This window comes from Pseudorca crassidens, chromosome 9, assembly GCF_039906515.1.
Source record: "Pseudorca crassidens isolate mPseCra1 chromosome 9, mPseCra1.hap1, whole genome shotgun sequence".
Classification (NCBI taxonomy): domain Eukaryota; kingdom Metazoa; phylum Chordata; class Mammalia; order Artiodactyla; family Delphinidae; genus Pseudorca; species Pseudorca crassidens.
The window spans coordinates 35,872,373-35,888,473 of record NC_090304.1 but is presented as its reverse complement, the minus strand read 5'-3'; the positions used below and the strand labels follow the sequence as shown (position 1 = coordinate 35,888,473).

At 47.7% G+C, this 16,101-nt stretch overlaps 1 protein-coding gene across 1 annotated transcript in view; it reads left to right on the top strand.

Annotated features, from left to right (window-relative positions):
* The window catches only part of SLC6A5 (solute carrier family 6 member 5), a 54,872-nt gene extending 39,390 nt beyond the window's left edge, over positions 1-15,482 (top strand). The window contains exons 12-16 of the mRNA XM_067749620.1: positions 112-243; positions 1,211-1,310; positions 7,712-7,812; positions 11,799-11,966; positions 14,377-15,482. Of these exons, the coding sequence (XP_067605721.1) occupies positions 112-243; positions 1,211-1,310; positions 7,712-7,812; positions 11,799-11,966; positions 14,377-14,532 (657 nt within the window). The 3' untranslated portion in view covers positions 14,533-15,482. The remainder of the gene's footprint in view (positions 1-111; positions 244-1,210; positions 1,311-7,711; positions 7,813-11,798; positions 11,967-14,376) is intronic.
* The last annotated feature ends 619 nt before the right edge of the window (positions 15,483-16,101 follow it).

The following is a 16,101-nucleotide window of genomic DNA, read 5'->3' as shown; positions in this document are numbered from 1 at the left end:
CCCAAACCTCATACAAATACCACTTGGCCTGGTGGGAAACACAAAGGGCTTTTTGGAGACTTTGGGGTTGGGCGGTGTGTCTCAAGTGTCGCTTTGCTGGCATCATTCCAGTTTGCCACCATCGAGACCATAGTGACCTCCATCTCGGACGAGTTTCCCAAGTACCTGCGCACACACAAGCCGGTCTTTACTCTGGGCTGCTGTGTTTGTTTCTTCCTCATGGGCTTCCCCATGATCACTCAGGTAAGCTGTCTGCTGGGCACAGGCTTGGGATGGGGGCAGGTTGCAGGGGCGCCTGATGGCTCTCCAGCCTTTTACTCTTAGCTCCCGGACCTTATAACAACAGCCAAATCATTGCCATTTCCACGTAGATGGAATCAGTTCATTAGGGATTCTGACCACAGATGGAAATATGTCACCTTGGCTACTAATGATACTTCTAGCATCTTCGTAATTGAGATGTAGCCTTCTTGAGCCAACGAGACAGGTGTGTCCTACTTTAAGAAAATGGAATACATGAAAATACTGACTAGAGAAATTGATTACCTGTAATATACAAGACTTGTAGCCATTTGAGTTCCTTCTAGCCCTGAGTGTCTGGTAAGTTGAGTATTAGCTTACCTGATATATATATATATATATATATATATATATATATTGCTGTCCCTGTGACCTTGAGCGAGTCACTACTTTGGGCCTTGGTTTCTGCATCTGTAAAATGATAGATTGAAAGGAGATGGTCTCTAAGCCTCATCTATTGTAGAGAGACTTAAAGAGTGAGCTGAAAATGCAGGGGGTTGCTTGAGGAATGCCCAGAGACACCTATAGGTCATATGAAGGTCAGTCACATGCAGGTATATGGATAGAAATGGTCATCTATTTCTTAAAGCAAACATGAAGCAATCTGGCTACTTTCACGTATACATCTTCAGATGCTGACCTTTGCCCTTTAAGAGTAAGATGTTAGATCACGTTTCTGGGCTTGTTCTATTGATTAGCTTGGAGTCTTTCCAGGGACTGCTTTGCTAACATGGCAAGGCCCCCAGCTTACATACCTGGCCAGCGTTAGGTTACTGATGTCAAGGGGAGGGGAGATCTTTTGACTCCTGTTTGCACCTGACCCAGCTCAGGATGGAAGGATTGACTGCTAGAAGTGGGAGAGAGCCTAGATCCAGGCCTATTGATGTCGGTTGTTTCTCTCCCCTACCAGGGTGGAATTTACATGTTTCAGCTCGTGGACACGTATGCTGCCTCCTACGCCCTCGTCATCATTGCCATTTTTGAGCTCGTGGGGATCTCCTACGTGTACGGTAAGGGAACCACTGTGCCTCATGCTGAGGCAGAACTTAGTGTCTGTTGCCAAGCGTCCAGCAAGCAGGTCTCCCATATTAAGTAAGACAATGAAAGGGCTTCCTTACAGCTATTTGGGAAACATAAGAGAGCCGCACCTTTATTTCCAACTTGCCTCAGGACCTCTGGGGTCTAGATTTAATAGAGGAACAAAAGACGGCTGATGGTGAAACTCAGTAGTCTTTGTACCAGAAACTACTAGGACCAGGACATGCCTTTGGGTGTGGTCTGGCAAGCGAACTGTCGTTAATGCCTGAGGACAATGGCCAGATTGGGTGGCGGGGGAAGGCTTCTTTTGTATTTTGAGGTCTTGGTAGTTGCAGTCTTCCTGTAGCTTGAGGTGAGGAGAAGCTTCATGGCCGATGCCCGGATACTTTAGTGAGAAAAGAGAACACAGGCCTCGCAGATCCTTAGGAGATTTTGTTAGCATCATGGGAGCCTGTGATACAAGATCTCAACCCCAGATTTTCCTAGGAAGAAACTGCCTGTTCCCTTTCAGATTAGCCCTTCTTAATATCACCATAGCAACCTGCATTCCATTATCAGCAGGGCCATTATCTAGAAGAACAGGAATGGTAAGTCAGCGGATGCTATCTTTGCCCTTCAGTGGAGGTGTCTGTGCGTGCGGGGGAGGGGTCTCACCGGGTGATCTCCTGGGCTCCTTGTGTGCCCCACCAGTCGGCACAAGCAAGTCCTATTGGATTCAAGGCACTGCTGACTTCCCTGTGCCTCGAAGTCTCAGAATCATCCCTAATATAGATGAGGCCTCCTTAGCAAATACCAAGAAGGTGAGAAATGCCAACTCAGATGATCCATCAGTACTTCAAAACCAAAAAGAGATGGTAAAAAGGAAAGCAGGGTATCACTTGGAAGCAGGATGTCCTTGGTATGAGCATCTTGCTTTTAATGTAACTGTTAGCCTCCTGTCCATCAGGGTTCAGCAGCTTCTTGCTTGCCTGAAAAACGCATTAAAATGGAGGGTGATGGGGAGTGAAAATATAAAAAGGAAACCTCTCATGTAAACGTTAGGTGCCCTAGGAAGAGGAAGATACTGTAGTCATCGTTAGGTGTTGGCAGAAGGGAACTTTGTCTCAGCTGGCGATTACATCCCCACTGCAGGGAGAGTTTAGTTTCTGGCCAGAGAAGTGGGCAGGCATGCCAGCTGTCGTCATGGGATCAGAGGCCAAACTGCCAACACTTTGGGCTGATGAGACAGCCTGGAGCCTGCAGTGACACTGTGATTGAGGACCTGCATTTAGGGTGAGGCTACAAAGAGCTTCCTACCTGAGCAGAGAGTGGCAGAAACCCAGCCAATCTACCACAATCCTAACTTTCTGCCCAGATACCAAAGGCTTTGCCATGGAGAGGCCTCTGGGGCCCTCCTTTGGAAACTTAAGCCCTCATGGGTCCATATATAAGCTAAAGTCACCAGATAGTCTGTTGGCAAAGTCAGGAAAGCTCTTCGTTGCAGCACTGGCCCAAGTGCAGGTGGCCATATCATTGACCTCCTCTGCGGTCTGTATCCTCAAAAGACACATTTGCACAGTTCTTTCCGATAGAACAGGGCTGTTCAGTGTGGTTTACAAGCATCATTAAAACAGAAACCTTTTAACGTCTCTATTTTTAGAACTTAAGTAGCTCCCCCCAGCCTCCATATAAAACTGGTGGTAGATTTTTTGGTTCTGAAGGAAAAAATAAGTCCTGAGTGCTTCCGTCCCTGGGCTCTGCTAATCTTCCTGGGGGACCACCCAGGAAATCGCCTGGCCTCTAGAGGGCTCGTGCTGGGCCAGCTTCCAGGGCCAGGTGGACTCTGTGCTGAGCTTAAGGTGAACTTGACTCCTGCTGTGTCGGATGTGGGTGTGAACCTCTGATTTGGACCTGGATGGAATTGTAAGAAGGGGCTCTTGGAAGAAATATTTGAAATAAGCTAACATAATTGTTCGAGGTGAAAGCAAAAGCCTGCACAAATATATAATGTACGCTCCAGAGGACACTGGATTCTTTACTGAGGTGATGAGGCCCCAAACAAATGCAAGGTTAGTTTAAGGAAGTTGGACATGAACCTGTGAAGAGTGAAAATGAACCCGACTGATTTGATTCCCCCCATCCTGGCTGCTGAATTTGAAAAATAAGTAGCTGGATTGCAGACATTTGTGTTTTCTTCTTAGTTCTAAGGATCTCTAGATTCTAGAGGTTGCCATTCAAACATTTAAAATACAGTAGGTACAATTTTCAAGTTTTATCTTTAGATCATAATATCTGATTCAGGTTCTCAAGGCAACACTCTTCAAAGGCCAATATTTGGGTTTGAGGTAGCTAGAAAAGTGGAACTCCCTGAGTTTGGTGTAGGAACAATCCCTTTAACAGGCTGTTACCTAACAGAGTCGCTTTGAAGAAGTGATTCGCATTTTCCCGGGAGCCAATACAGGGACTTTCTGGCTGCGGGGACCGTAGGACTGACCTGCCACCACAAAGCCCTGCTGCCTGCTTCTCTGCTTGGCCCCACACTGTGCATTTCCCCCAAATCACTATATGCTCCATTGTCTTGATCTCTTTTCTTCCGTGTTGATCAGTTACTTGTTTCACGTCCTACCCCACTCTGTCTTTCTCCACATCCTTGTGAGGGATGTTGGAGTCACACAGGCAATGACTTTTACGGGATGGAATATGTCATTCTCCAGTTCTGGCTGTCCATGCTGCAGGCTGAACGCCTCAAAGTGTTTTTGTTTTTGTTTTTAGTATAAAAGAAAACAAAATAACAAAACAAAACACATGATCTCTCTGGAACCCCACAAATGCAAGCTTAATTTTGTTCCTCTCTGGTCCCCCGCCCTGAGCTCCATCTTCACATATGTTCTTGGCTGAAATGTCACTGTCCACCTCTCATTCAGGGTGTAAGTTCCCCCAGCTCCATTTGCTGGGGTTCAGAAAACATTAGGAACAAGAGGTTTCAGTCCATTCATAACCCACATAGGTAAATGCCTGTGTTTAAATGTTATCTTTTTAAATTAATTAATTAATTTTTGGCTGCGTTGGTTCTTCATTGCTGTGCGCAGGCTTTCCCTACTTGCGGCGAGTGGGGGGCTACTCTTTGTTGTGGTGCGCGGGCTTCTCATTGCGGTGACTTCTTTTGCTGGGGAGCACGGGCTCTAGGCGCGCGGGCTTCAGTAGTTGTGGTGCATGGGCTTAGCTGCTCTGTGGCATGTGGGAACTTCCCAGACCAGGGCTTGAACCCGTGTCCCCTGCATTGGCAGGCAGATTCTTAACCACTGCGCCACCAGGGAAGTCCTCAACAGGTATTTATTAAGTGTTCACTGTATGCCCTGCATGTGGGGAGGGCAGAGGTAGTTTTCTATATTCACGGATATTTCCAACTAGCTGCCGGGAAGAGCGAATCTACTTCGTATATTGAGAAGAAGGCCAGTACTAAGCTGTGCATCCCAGCTGTGCGCTTTTGCTGCCCAGAGATAAAGGAGGGCCAGGGTAGCCAGAAAAACTTTGAGAAGGTGGAGTTTTGGAGATAAAAGAATATAAAAGTAGATAAAGACGTAATTTAGTGTTGAGTTTATTGCTAACCAAGGCAGGGAAATTCTGAGCCCACACATAGGGTTTTGGCTCCAAGAGATGCAGGCAGAACATTACATTAACTGTAAGAGAATAATATTTGAGATACACACAGGACTGGAGACCTCATTTGTGGGACCTAGTGCAAAATGAAAATGTGGAGCCCTGTGTTAAAAAATTGTCAAGAGTTTCAAGATGGCAACAGGAGAGATTAAGATTAATCCAGGGGTGGCGCCCTTCTGAGCACCAGGCCCTGTATGAGTGCTTGGCTCACAGGCTAGGAGGCTGGCCCTGGCCACGCAGTGGGGAGAGCAGCCCCTGGAAGATCATAGTCAGACCAAGGGCAAGGGTATGGTTCATAAAGACAAAAGCCACAAAGTTGCATGGGTGAAAGTGGTCGGTTGGTTGAAGGAGGTCCTTGACTTACAGTTCAGGATTGGCTGGTTATACGGAGGTTGTGGTGGGCACATTTCTGGACACCAAATCTGTTGGTTTGAATCTAGAACAGTTGCTATGAGTTCACCACTTTTTTTTTTTTTTTCTGCTATTTTTCTGCTAATTCAGTGAGAAACAGTTGCTCTGATCCCTTTTGGAGCTCTTACCCCTCCAGGTTCAAGGTCATGCTGCAGGCAAGTCTCCATGCACATGCTCCAGGCCCCAAGATCAAGTCCTCTATCAAGAGGTAGCCTTCTAAATAGGAAGGAAATCCAAAAACGAGGGGTGTATGTGTATATTTAGCTGATTCACTTTGCTGTACAGCAGAAGCTGACACAACAATGTAAAGCAGCTGTACTCCAATAAAAAAAAATAAAAAGAGTTAGCTTTGAAGAGGGATCTGGACCAGCAGGCAGGATAGAGCAGGCAGAGGAAGCCGTATGAACGAAGGCGGGAGGGGAAGGTAGACACTGAAGCTGTAAGGGACTCAGGTGGGGGCGTGAGTCAGGGTGTGGGCGGGCTGTGCTGGGCGGGGGCTGGAGCAGCCAGAGGATGGAGGGACAGGAGAGCCTGGCTCAGGAATGAGCAAGGGGCAGGAGGCTTGCCGGGCGGCTCCCAGCTGGGGGGCCACATTTGTGGAACAAGCAGAGCAGTCAAGGGACCTGGAGCCTGTTGAAGGCAGAGGCCTGTCGTCCAGAGCCCTCGCGGAGGCCCACGGGGAGAGCTGACCTCCAGGGCTGGAGCTGACTCTGGAAACCACCGTCTCCCCTTCAGTCCCAGCACTGCTCTTCAGCATCAAACTGCCTCTTGCTGCAACTGGGCCCCCGTCATCCACCCCTTCCTACAGCTCTGGGTCCAGCTCTTGGTTCCCTCTGGGGGAGCTTGAGCACTTCTACTGCCACCCCCCTCCTCCCGTAGGAGGCTATCTGTATGTCTTCCTCTGTCTAACCTTGAACCCTGTCAAATCGATTTCCCCAGGTGAGCTGTGCACCGTCATCTCCTGGGGATGATTTAATAGCCTGGTAACAGGATTGATACTGATAATAGACATTTTTAGAATCTTTTTTTTTTTTTTTTTTTTTGCGGTACGTGGGCCTCTCACTGTTGTGGTCTCTCCCGTTGCGGAGCACAGGCTCCGGATGCGCAGGCTCAGCGGCCATGGCTCACGGGCCGAGCCGCTCCGCGGCATGTGGGATCCTCCCAGACCGGGGCACGAACCCGCATCCCCTGCATCGGCAGGCGGACTCTCAACCACTGCGCCACCAGGGAAGCCCCATTTTTAGAATCTTTTAAGAACTGAGGCCTGCTTTCAGGATCTCATGTGTGCTTCTGAGGGCCTCATCTTTGACCTTTGTCTCTGTTTTTGTTCTCACCCCTCACTTATGCCCAGAGGGTCTACTGTCCAGAGGCCACTCGCTTGAAGGTGTTTGATGACATGAAAGGAGACAAACCAACCAACCCAAAGATGGTCAGGTCAGCTGCTCAAAGTGTGCAGTTCTTGCCTGTGGTGGCCCGTGATTTGGGGCCACCAGTCAGAACCGCCGACTATGAAAGGGCTTGAACTTGGGGCCCTTTCAAGTGCCTTCAGCATAGCGATCCCGCGGTTCTGAGAAAGCCGTGCTTCTGATGAGCTCAGGAAACAATACAGGAAACCGTTCCCTCCTCAAACATCCTCTGTCGCTTTTCCTTTCAGAGAGTGGATGCTGGTTACATGGGGTCCTGAGAATAACTCTCTTGTCTGCTTTTTACTTTACGTAGTTATGTTGATCAGCGACCAAGAAGATCGCAATCCTCTGAGTTCCAACAAAGTGGGTGATGGCCACGTGGCATTCACTTTGGTTCTTGCCTGCCTGTAGCATCTTACATAGAGCGGAGTTAAACTGACTATGGGAGAGTGTCCTTGTGATGGTGAGGGGTAAAAAGCCACATACAGCGAGTCTCCCTCAAAATCCCAAGGCTTTCCTAACACACTGTGCTTATCGATCACAGTCTCAATTGGCTTTGTCAGAGTTGGTTGCTGAGCCCGTGAGCCTACCTCCAAAAGCAGCCGCACGGGTGACCATGCCAGGCTGTGGCAGTGTGGAGACTCCCGGGGCAGGCCGGGATGGAGGTTTTTAGATGTCATGGTGGGATGACATCTCACTTTGAACTTCACTGCAGAGGGTGTTTACTATCTATTTAAATGTCCCATTTGCCTTAATCTTCCCGGCAGCGAGTCATTTGTCTGATGGTTTCCTGCATAAATAGGGGTCACGTTGACACCAGGATGGGGCCGTCCCAGCCAACGGCACTCGAGTGAGGGGCTCTCGCGCCGTCCCCTGCCGTGGCATCTCATGCTTGATCTCCATTGGTCTCTTTGCAGGCTTGCAGAGGTTCTGTGAAGATATCGAGATGATGATTGGATTCCAGCCCAACGTTTTCTGGAAAGTCTGCTGGGCGTTTGTTACTCCAACCATTTTAACTGTAAGGACCGTGTGCTTTATTGCATGGGTAGCACCTTGCGAGCATATGTGATGCTTTATGTTGAACAAGACCTGTGCCTGCATACAGAGGAGCCTGCGGAGCTGGTAGGATGAGTGTTACTCGTGTCTTTCAGCTGAGGAAATGCAGATTTGAAGAGGTGAAGCACCTTGCCTAAAGGTGCTTGACTGACCGGGTGCAGAGCTAGGACGCACGCACAGTTTGGAGCATCCCTAGGGAACATTTCCCATTATATCTGTCTGCCTCATGTGATCACATTTCCCATGTGCTAACTGGGGTCCACGCTCTGTGCACAGTGCTTTATATTAGGGGTTCCCAACCCCTGGGCCGAGGACCGGCAGCGGTCTGTGGCCTGTGAGGAACCGGGCCGCACAGCAGGAGGTGAGCGGTGGGTGAGTGCACGAAGCTTCAGCTGCGGCTCCCCGTGGCTCCCCATCGCCCGTGTTACTGCCTGAACCATCACCCCCATCTGTGGAAAAATTGCTCTCCATGAAACTGGTTCCTGGTGCCAAAAATTTGGGGGGCTGCTGATTTATATGTATTACCTCATCTCTCCCTCACAGCCACTCTTAGGGGTTGGTATTATAATCATCTCCATTTTACGGATGGGGAAACTGACACCCAGAGGTTATGTGACTTGCCTAGGATTGTACAACTATAATTAGCAACAGCCTGGGTTCAAACCCAGGCAGTCTGGCTCCAGAACACTTAATCCTAAACGCTGCTCAACACAGCTACTCTACAACGAATATGTATAGCAGAAGTTAGACTTTTATTGTTCATTTTTATTGCTTTTGGGGACTATCTTATCATCCTCAAGTGTGATGATGACATTTTGAGATCATCTGACATTCATCTTCTTAAAGATCAGAGCCCTTCATGTGTCAGTAAATCTGCATAGGGACTTGCAGGCATATCCTGTCACCGCCTTTATCGTGCCCCAGCTCCTGGCTTTGCCTCCATCTACTCTCCAAGCACAGTAATTGACAGAGACCTTGCCTTTCCCTCTCTTCCTCCCTGGCTTGAAGGTGTCATCTGGGCAAAGGCTGCAGGAAGCTGGCTGTAGCCCCTCCTGGGCCCAGCAGGTGGCACTAGAAACCAGATTAAGACCCTTTTACTACACTGTACCAGCTTCTTTAAAGGAAAACAAGACAGTAAAATTGTAGAGAAAACATATATTTTCCTAAAAAAAAAAAACCCAAACTGTCACAGGGTGAGTTTTAATCAAAACATCTCAATTTCTTTCTGAAAAGACAGAAGTTTAGACAGAAAAACCATTCAGCGTTTACCTCCCTCTGCATTGACAGGAAGACATCATACAGAAGCCCACATCTGTACTCAAATTTCAGAGGCTGTAATTTGTCTGAAAAGTCCCACCAGATTTGGGGCATGAGAGTTGAAAAGGACTAAGGTAGACTTTTCAGTTTCATGAATCTAGGACTGAAGTGTGTGTGAAGGATGGAGAATTACCCATCTCCTGGGAGGAAGACGGGAGACCCCCCTCCCCGCTGTTCCCTATCTCTGCTGAGCTTTGCCACGTCCCTCAGTTACTACTATACACAATTTATTCTTGGGTGGAATCAAAGTTAGAATCTGTTCCAGATTCTACCGACCTTTCCCTCCTGTCTTGGAAGAGATTAAGCTTTAGAGAATCTTATTATATTCTGCAGATGCAGACCACATAATAATAATCAGCAGGATGACTTGTGGTAGCTGCTTTAGTAAGTACGTCTCTCAAGCTGCCAACCACTCTGATTGGTGGGTGATTCTTCCCCCATTTTACAGTTGCCTGTGCTGAGGCTTGGAGAGGCTAAGGAGCTTGCCCAAGGCCACACAGCTTGCAGGGGGCAGAATAAGAATGGAACCCAAGGCTACCTAGGCTTCAAGATAACACATTTCTAAATACATTTCTAATACATTTCTAAAAGCCTAGTTGCTTTCATCTCCAAGTGGAGTTTGGCCAATTCTGGATTAAAATAATCCTTATCTTCTTTAGGAGCAGAATGTCAGGGGAAAGGGATTCTAGGGCCTTGCTGTGTTTTTCTGAGACAGTTCCTCAACGGTGCTGTGCTTTACTCGATTTCCATTATAAAACTCACCTCAGAAACCTGTGGAGAGGTCCCTGGCTCGGTGGCTAAATTATCCTTTCTCCTGGCCAGGTTCATCTGAGGGCAGGGTGTTTGTCAAACCTGACCTGGCAGAGGGAAATTGATGGCAAGACCAAGTTGGCACAGATAAATTTGATGTGATATTTGTGTCATAGGAAATGGGTATCAAAGGACCAAGGCTAACCCTTCTTTTTTTTGCCACTTGCCCTTCTGTAACATGGCTATCTTGTAGTAGGCTAGAATGAGCTGAGATTATGGGTTTAAATGACTTCAAAAACCCTGAAATGAAATTGATCATTTTTATATGTGCCTTCATGGAATTATAGAGCTATAAATATTCTGCATGCCATTATTGTACACATAGGCGATCACGTGACTGAATTATGCACACACATAAGCAGATGTATTGCTGTTTATATAGTAAATGAAATGGAGCAACTTACCATAATTACATGAGGCCATGCTTCCAACAGACTGGTTAATAAAGCTTATAACTCTAGGGGCCGATATTTGAAAGGGGGCCTAGAGGAGATATCTCTTATAGGAGCAGTTTTCTCAACCACTGTCTTCAGTCTCATGTTGCTTCGAATCCATATACTGAACTGCTGTTGCATTGAAATAATCACTTGCCCCGGCAGCCTGGGCTTTACAGCAATCAGGCAGATGCCTTACATTTGTCTAATGCTTCGCACTTTCCCCAAACACTTCCATATATTATCTCGCCTGACATAATTCCCTCTAATCATTTTCAGGCAGTTCTTTTACTGCTTAAGATAGAATGAGAGAGCTGGGGAGGAGGGAAGGACTTAGGCAGGTACACTGTTCTAGGCGGAGGCTGCCATAGGCGGGATGAATACAGGGAAGAACTCAATTTTCTGAGGGCGGTGCCCCCTCCCCCAACAGAGGCTTGGCTAGAGCGTTAGGACCCCTCTTCTGTCCTTTTCGGTGCCTCTTTTTCCAGCATATCTGTCGCCTTGTTCCTCCTCAGCTGCACTAAGACTTCAGAGGGCTCGCATCACTGTTTCCAGCCAAAGTGTGCGGTGATGGGGGAAAACGGGGCGGCTCCTGAGTAAATACCAGACTGTTGTTCCCGGAAAATCCCTGTGTTGTGTACCTGGTGTGAAGTGGATCTGTTATATAGCAGAGAAGTCTGAGACATACAGGTCCCTCAGCCAATTCGTGGTAGAGCTGGGATTAGCCTGCCCGTCCCCGGCCTCTCGGCTCACAGGTTGCTGACGAGGCCCGTTCACCTCGCATCAGTTGAGGGGTGGGCTGGGCCTCCACTCTCTTTGTCCCACAGCTGATTATAGGACCAAACTTCCTGCTCAGCCACTGCTTGGGGACCTCTCAGCCGGCCTTAGAGGCAGCTCCTGCAGATGGGCTCTTCCCCATTCAAGGTGAAAGCAAAGTAGATTTTATTCATTTTTCACATTAATCTAATGGAGTTTTTCCTTATAACAAAAGCTTGATTATCCATTATAGACAGTAGAGACACCCCTCTCCTTAAAAACACCCACCATCCCCTCTCCTGCCTCCACCCCTCTGTCACCTTAGCGTATAGCCTTTAAAATCGTCCTCTCAGCCAGTCTGTGTGTATAGACACCCATATGCATTGCTCAGTTTTTATGGGATGGCGAACGCAGCATCAGCGGCTCAGTGTGTGTCACGTTCATCTCTGTGAAATCCAGTTTCTTCATTTAGAAAATGAAGTAATAATACTTCCCTTTCAGGGTCGTTATTGGGGTAAAATGAGGTAATAGACAAAGAAGCAGCCAACTCACAGCAGGCGACCAGCACATGACTGTTGAAGGAATACTTCACATCCCCACCCTAACGCGTGTGTTTCTCTTTCCTTCCCAGTTTATCCTTTGCTTCAGCTTTTACCAGTGGGAGCCCATGACCTATGGCTCTTACCGCTACCCTAACTGGTCCATGGTGCTCGGATGGCTAATGCTCGCCTGTTCCGTTATCTGGATCCCGATTATGTTTGTGGTAAAAATGCATCTGGCTCCTGGCAGATTTATCGAGGTAATTGTATCAGCTCCCTCTCCTGCCGTCCCCTCCCAGGGCAAAAGCTCCGAGAGCTCTGTGCTTTAAAAAAACAAAAGATTTGGTGAACTTATTCTAAGGGGAGACATGGTGATTAAGTGGTTACAGTTGCTACCGTTTCTATTAAACCCATTTTTATTACGTATTAGTCCTCTAATGGAGGGACTCAGCCAGTCCAGTGGCTGAGCAGTGGCTCTGGGGAATAAACGATCAGAGTGTCGCCTCTCTCCTGGTGCTTCCCCCTCCTCTCCCCTCATCCAGAGCTTAAATCCCAGTGTTTGGTTTTTAACCACACATCAAATTCCCCCTTTCCTGACGTTCCTCTCTGTCCGAGGTGCCTCCCCCAAAACACCTATTACGATTACGTTTAAAATCACTCCCCCTTCCTGCTATGCCTGTGTTAGGCATGGCTGAGGGGTCCAAGCTGATTAAAATGTCACCATCCCCGAAGGATGTAATGAAAGGTCCAGGGCATGCCTGGTATAAGGCATGTTGGTTGTCTTTGTCGGTTAGTCCCTTGCTGGACCCATTTCTAATGCAAAAAACTCCCCACCCTCACTCCAGAGAGGGTGGTAAGGGGACTGCCACTTGCTGAGCCACCAGTGAAGTGTGGTCAGGCCTTTGTTATTCATGAGAAATCACGTGCTCAGACGTGTTAGGAAGAGATCGGCACTGCCTTGTCTTGGCGGTCCAGAGGGCTGCCATTTTGATCTGGCCCAGGGACTATGGAAATGCAAATGATCGGCCTCCAACTCTGCTCCGCTGAACTAGACTCTCAGGGAAGTAGGACTCTGGCGTCCATTGTTTAACGAGCCTCCAGGTGATTCTGATGCAAATTCAAGCTTGAGAGGCATTGGATTAGACTCAGGCAAAGAAACACCTGCTGATGAGGGTAGTGAAGAACAGCTGGGTGGGCTTTGCTCTTGGTCAGCCGGATTGAGGAGGAGAGGGCCCTGGAGCATCTCTCGCAGGCTCGGGAGGGGAGAAGCAGATGGGAATAGAGCATGTGAGTAAACGCCTTACACACATGTCCACGCGATAAGGAGGTGGCCTTTGTGGGGGGTTTTTTGTGGGGTTTTTTTGCGGTACGCGGGCCTCTCACGGCTGTGGCCTCTCCCGTTGCGGAGCACAGGCTCCGGACGCGCAGGCTCAGCGGCCATGGCTCACGGGCCCAGCCGCTCCGCGGCATGTGGGATCTTCCCGGACCGGGGCTCGAACCCGTGTCCCCTGCATCGGCAGGCGGACTCTCAACCCCTGCGCCACCAGGGAAGCCCTGGCCTTTGTTTTTATTGGACTAAAGATGGAGGCAGAGTTGACAAAGGGAGATGCAGGAGTCTTCTTACTGAAGCAGTGTTCCAGTTTCCATCCTCAGGAAATTGTTATCTCCTTAAGGTAAATTGACTCAGCCCTCTCACCGCCAGGGATGGCTTGCCTGAGCCTCAGATGGACCTCCTACCCACTGACCCAGAAATCTCTGTCCCTCTGAACAGAAGCTGCTTTAGCCTCTGCTACTTTTGTCTTAGGCTGAAATCCTCTAAACTGATGAGTCGGCAATATACATTTATTATGGTTGGTGCGGGACACGAAGGTTGCAAACTGATGATTAAGGGGAGATTAAACTAACAGCTATAAGAAGCATCTTCACTTTAATAGGTAATAAACACATACCTGTTGCCTCTTATGTAGTCAGAAATATGTTTTCTTTCCTTTTTCTAGAAAATGCTCCAGTCAAATTATGTTTTCCATGAAAGGTTCAGTTGACGGATTAGAGACATTCCCATTATTTTTAGCTTGCCTGCAAGAACCCACACTTCTGAACCAAGTCAGAAGCGTGTATTTTTGTCAACAGATAATTAAAATCTTTGCTCACTCCTGGCAATGTATCTTTGTGGTTGAGGGTTTTTTTCCTGGCCATTTATATACTTTGGGGAAATATGCTAAACAAAACCCAATTATTTTGATATAACAACTCACTGTTGAGGCTACAGAACAAAAGTGAGTACATGTCCTTTGCAGACTGCATTTGGCAGTGGAGAGAGCAGCTTGTAGATCCTCTCCATTTGGAGGGGAAAAAATGTATAATTAAAATCTGGGCCCTTTATTCTCTATTAATCTTGTGCAAGGCAAACCCTGGGCAACTGTAATATTGCTTGCAGGGTGATATAAATAATTTCCAGTGAACTGAACTAAGTCTCCTCTTAACTGCATCCCTGGCCTTGTTAATTAATGGGGCTGATCTTCCTAACTGCTTCTCTTGGTGGGGGACCTCTTGGTTCCAGGAGGCGTTCTGGCGAATGTGGTCACACGCAGTTTGGGGATGGGTGGGTGGTGCCTGGGGGAAGAGGGTGCTTTGCTTCTGTGACCCTGTGTGTCTTTGGCTTCTTTGCAGAGGCTGAAGTTGGTGTGCTCGCCGCAGCCGGACTGGGGCCCCTTCTTAGCTCAGCACCGTGGGGAGCGTTACAAGAACATGATCGACCCCTTGGGAACCTCTTCCCTGGGACTCAAACTGCCAGTGAAGGATTTGGAACTGGGTACCCAGTGCTAGTCCGATGGCATGGGTGGCCCAGACTTGATTCCGTTTCTGCTCTCTGCCTTCCCCTAGTGTTTTCCCCAGCTCTCTTCCCATTTTTCTTCTTCTCTCTCCCCACATCTCGGTTCATACCCGTGCACGAGAGTGGTGACTTAGAAAAGTAGGACATAGTGTCGCATGCTGTAGCCAGGAGCTAGATGGACCACTTGAAGAGCGGTTTGCCTGTGTCCATGCTGTCAGTTTCTGGTGGGGTTTACCCCGCAGGCTCGAATCAACTAGGGGAGCACTTTCCAGCGAAGTCTCAAGTAGATGTGCGTGCGCTGGTCAGTAGAGAAGCGTCCTCTGTGGTCGTCACTGGTGGTGCCGGTCAGGCTTATGCAGCAGGATGGCAGGATAACCAGACCGTTAGTTTGGACTCATCTGAGCAACGTAGTGATTTCATTCCGACACCCAAAGTTCAGGACTGGGTACCTTTGGAGGGTCAGCAGTGGTCAGAAAATGGTTTTGAGTAAGACGAGCCGGTGGATTTGGACACCCCCGAGGTGGTGAAGTTCCCATTTCCATTCATGATTGGGGCTCTGTTTCCTTCATCTGGACCAACTGTCTCAAGTGTACCAAGGACTCAGATGCTTTCTCTCTGCAAACTGCAAATCTCAGCAAAGAGTTGGTTCTCTCCCCTCAGTTGTCTTTTGTTGGAATAACCATATTTGTGAATTCTTTGGATGCTTTCCCCCACCTCTGCATTGTATTTGTGCCCAAAGTTGTACATTCATAGCAGAGTGCCCTTTTTGTTTCTCCATGACGTCTAGCACTGTGGTTCAATGTCGCCCTTCCATGTTTCTTCTCTTCTAAATGTCTTTCTATGAGCTGTAGCTACCTTGTCTTTCAGCCTCTGGGAAAGCAAGACTTACCCCGGTTCTGTCTGTATATTATATATATAAGACACAAACTCTTAAAAAACATAATGTCTCGGTTTTTACTCTTCATTTTTTCATTCACAGTCAATGCCAATTGTGGCCATAGAATCAAAGAAACGGAGAGTTGAAGAGAAAGCAACCACAGTATTCACTGCACTGGTAGCACATTTAGGTCACTGTATTTACAGAGATTTCTGATAGGTACAGGTTAGGTCAGTAGCAAGTGAGCTAATTAAAGCTATAGCTTTTAAGACTACATTTAGCTAATTCAATTGTAAGAGTTCCCAATTCACAGTACTCATAACCACACTCTAATGAGAGCGAATCATAAGTCCGCAGAGGTTGGTGAAGCCGTAACCTTTATTATCTTCTTGTATCCCGAACATACATATATGAGATTTCTATAATGTGATATGTGTTCACGTAGTGTGTACTCGCAGTGGTGTTTTCTGTCTTTATAAATATCTTATTAATCACTGTAGAGATGGTGAGTGTAGGATAGTGTAGTCTGCGTTTGTTTTTTTTTCCCTTACAGTGATAATATCTAAACCTAAAATTGTTTCCTTAGGGGAGACCATTTCAATCATTTTCTTATTTGTCTTCATATTACAGGGTCTCAGGCAAAGTTTTCAGTTCAAATCTTGTATACTGGTGTGCCATTTTCATC